Below are 3,931 nucleotides of genomic sequence, written 5' to 3' on the forward strand. Positions count from 1 at the left end.
CACCTGCCACAACATTAAGACCACCTGCCACAACGTGAAGACCACCTGCCACAACGTTAAGACCACCTGCCACACTGTTAAGACCACCTGCCACAACGTTAAGACCACCTGCCACAACATTAAGACCACCTGCCACAACGTTAAGACCACCTGCCACAACGTTAAGACCATCTGCCACAACGTTAAGACCACCTGCCACAATGTTAAGACCACCTTTCAGAACATGTTGCTATGGTGGCTCATAGAAAGTGCAGCAGCTTCTCATGCTCCTAGTTTAAGCCTTATTTTAATTCCTATGAGGCCGTTTCAGGCGCTGGTTCTGTGCTGGATTTGTGGCTCAGGTACAGCTCAACGAGCTGATGGTCATCAGAGATAGTTCGGTTGAGTTCTGAAATCCACACTCGGCAGACAGCGGCTCCTGAGGATGGTGCAGTGAGGAGCAACGGTCAGGAGGAGGGGTTGCGTTGGCCCAGGCTAGAACTGATTCCCGCTCTGTTACTGGTCAGTGTCCGCTCACTGGATACAAAGTGGACTTGTTGTATCTGAGGATGAGTGTTTCTACAGAGATGAAGAACTGTGCTGTTCTCTGCCTAACGGAAACCTGTCTGAACAACAACATGCCGGACTCAGCCTCAACGGTCTTCAGTTATTCTGCGCGAATCGTGACCATCGATTGGAATGATCACCGGGGGTGGAGGGGGGGGGGGGGGGGAGAGACGATGACTGTGTGTTCGTGAAAGAAGGCGCTATGGAGAGCTGGACTTGGGAGCTGGGAGGGCTCTGTCCTGAGGAGCTGTCACTGTGTGTTGGACAGCATCTGCACCTGCATCACTGTGGCACGGCAGAGGGAGGATGCAACTGGGGAGCACCCCCCCCCCCCCCCCCACTATTACTCTGTTTGTGCCGGGGGACTGGATCTTTGGGATGAACCAGTCTTTAATGTATTTTGGGGTTTAAAAGCCACTGGGACATTATGTTTAGAAAATAAACGTCTCAGTTTCTCTGATACTCCCTCAACATATGGAATGACCACTGGTCTGGGTCTGGGTTCCTCCTTTTCACCTGTTGGCTGACTGGAGTCCTGTTTGGGTTTCTTCTCTTCTTTCAGGAAGGCCCAGTTAGGATATCCACATTGCTCTAGAGCCTGTCTTGTGTGGGATTTGTCCTTCTGCCTGGCTCCTGAGTTAGTGGGGACGCTGTCTGCTCTGTGGTACAGAGTCCTGATGACTCCTAACTTGTGCTCCAGAGAGCTGCTGCAACGTGAGATGTTGTGGACCCCCCAAGCTGCTGCAGCTAGCTGTTGCTAGCTGTGGGCCTCAGGCCTCATCTTGGACCCTATGTTTGCCTCCAGCTCACACGGCTCCTGACTTGGACCTCCCTCAGAAGTAGCAACTCACACTTTTTTTTTGTATTGAACGTTTTTTGAATAGCAACTCACACTATCTCCATAAATCACGGAAACATAAATTAAAGTTTACCATTTGTATTAAATCAAGGCAGGAGAAAATTACAGTTAACAGCGTTGGCCCTCTTTGATACAATTGACACGAGTTCCTGGACCGGAAGGGGCTGGATATCACATGGCATTACAAATACGTACATGGGGCCTAGGCTCCGCCTTCACTTCCGAGAGCACGTCTATCACTTGGATAAGAAGGGGCGGTCTAAGTGTGATCTCAATGAATCTTATGTGGTCTGACATGTCAGGAAAAAATGATACGGTGCACAAAGCCTTTCTACGTGATGCGGCAAGCCAGTAAAGAAATAATAAATAAATAAAACTCTATTCCTCGACAGATATTGAATCCCTGGGAGAATCTTTTTAGAGTTTCTGGCCCCATTTAACCCAGTCAGACCCAGGTCATAATTTAATTACAATCCGTCTCTGAGCAGATCAAAAAACCCAGGGTCAGTCTAGATAAAATACTAACAACTCCTCCTGGTTCGAGGGACCCAGAGGGTTTCCTTGAAAAACTCCCAGTTCAAGACCGCTGGAACTGCAAGCAATTAATGAAGTTTGTCTATGTGTTTGAATGTAACCTATCCCTATGTGTGCACGGAGGGCGCCTTCTGGCTATAGACGTGTGACCTGCCCAGCCCAGGTCAATTGCTCGTCTCAGCTCCACAGCACCAAACTGCTGTGCAACCTCCATGGCACACTTCTTCTTGTAGTGAGGCAACAGTTTTAACCATAATGCATCGTGCTGCCAAGTGGACCGACAGACAGAAGGACGGACAGATGGAAGGCGTGTTGTGGATTTTAGTTCTGACCTTTAAGCAGAATCAGAATCAGCTTTACTGTCATTGCACCAAAGCACAACAAAACTATATTTTCAGTTCAGCCTGTCCAAGTAAAACATAACCAAACAGACATGGGGGGTGGGTGTCTGAGGTCACGGCCTGTGGGAGGCGCTGACCCTTTCATTTAGATAGGAAAAGAGAAACACGGGGAGAAGGGGAGGTATCAAAAAATCATGTCTCGAATTGTGTCCTAGACGGGACACTGTGTGAAAGTTGCAAAAAAAACCTTCAGCACAGAAACAGCAACATACAGATGACATCATGATACGTACATGAGGAGGCCGACGAAGCAGCAGATCCTTTTGTCCTTGGACGGTATGACATGGCCCCTCCATGGATCGGACTTGTTGGTTCTCTATGACGTGTCTTTACCAGGGAGGAGACACATGGACCCAGCTGTCCACATCATAGAAACCTGTCCCATTAGACCAGACCACCTGTTTTATTTACTCCATGGGTGAGTTCTGATGGACCCAGTCTGATGCTGACCTATGCACAGCTACGCAGCCCCAAACATAACTAAATGGATGGTCTGTTTCTAAACCTTTTCATCAGAACCAGTAGAAACATTTTCAGCTCTTCTGTTGGATCATATCAACACGAGCCAGGCTTCAGTAACCATGACCTGGTCTCTGATTCTCTGGGTCTCCTTCCTTGGGAGGTTCTCCTTTTCCCTCCATCATTTTGGTGAAACACTTTTCTTGAACAGTAAGTTCACCTGCTGCCTGACAGATCTCGCCCACTAACAGGTAACCACAGTAACCAGACGATCAGCTCGTGGTTATATTGTTATGCTGACTGGTGTAAGTTACTGGATGATAACTACCGTGCATCTGTCCGAACAGAAGTGCTTGTGCAGAAAAGATTCCCAGAGAGCCTGATCCACCAGTTCTGCTGCAGGATGATCCAAGAATGAGGCGTGAGCCAGGATCTGGTTCTGGTTGTCCCATACGGTCACGGCCAGGTTGGCTTTCTCCCTGAAAAGAGCAGGGCAAACACCACAGGAGAAGAATTAAGATTGAAGTAAATAAAGAATTCTTCAAGATAGCAAGAAATGAAATGGAAACTCATTTCTGCCTGTGTCTCTGCCCTGATCTGTAGAATCATCAGAGACAACAGCAGGATCAGAAAAGTCCCCCGTCAGACCTTCTGGGCTAAAGTGTTCCATGTATGGGTCCACAGACCGGCATGTTTAGATAACCTCCTCAGAGGTCAGAGTTGGTCTTCTTTATCACATTTACAACCTTCTGTTGCATTGTAACTCTGTGATGTCTTTATTTTGGTGATTTAGTTTTAATATTTTTGACGTTATATTTGAGATAATTTCTGAACAGTCCTGATGCTGCTCAATAATCCAGGTAGAAAAATCCAAAAAAGTTCAATCTGGTCCTCTGGACATGCAAAAAAAAAACAAAAAAAAAAAACAAAGCAAAAAAATATAGAAACGTTTCGTCTCTCATCCTGAGGACTTCCTCAGTCTGAGGAGCTGTATTCAGCTCAGTCTCTTAAATAGCACCTTCTCAGAGTGGATCAACCAGTTTTGCTGCTGACAACCAGAACCAGCTGATCACATGCTCAAGAAGGACCATCAGCCTAACAATGGATCATTAGCACCTGATGGCTGTTTACT

At 47.1% G+C, this 3,931-nt stretch overlaps 1 protein-coding gene across 1 annotated transcript in view; it reads left to right on the top strand.

Annotated features, from left to right (window-relative positions):
- cfap61 (cilia and flagella associated protein 61) overlaps positions 1-3,931 on the top strand; it is a 41,679-nt gene that overhangs the window by 124 nt on the left and 37,624 nt on the right. The window contains exon 2 of the mRNA XM_037685232.1: positions 20-202. Within this exon, the coding sequence (XP_037541160.1) occupies positions 20-202 (183 nt within the window). The remainder of the gene's footprint in view (positions 1-19; positions 203-3,931) is intronic.

Source organism: Nematolebias whitei, chromosome 12 (assembly GCF_014905685.2).
Source record: "Nematolebias whitei isolate Nwh7 chromosome 12, NemWhi1, whole genome shotgun sequence".
Taxonomy (NCBI): domain Eukaryota; kingdom Metazoa; phylum Chordata; class Actinopteri; order Cyprinodontiformes; family Rivulidae; genus Nematolebias; species Nematolebias whitei.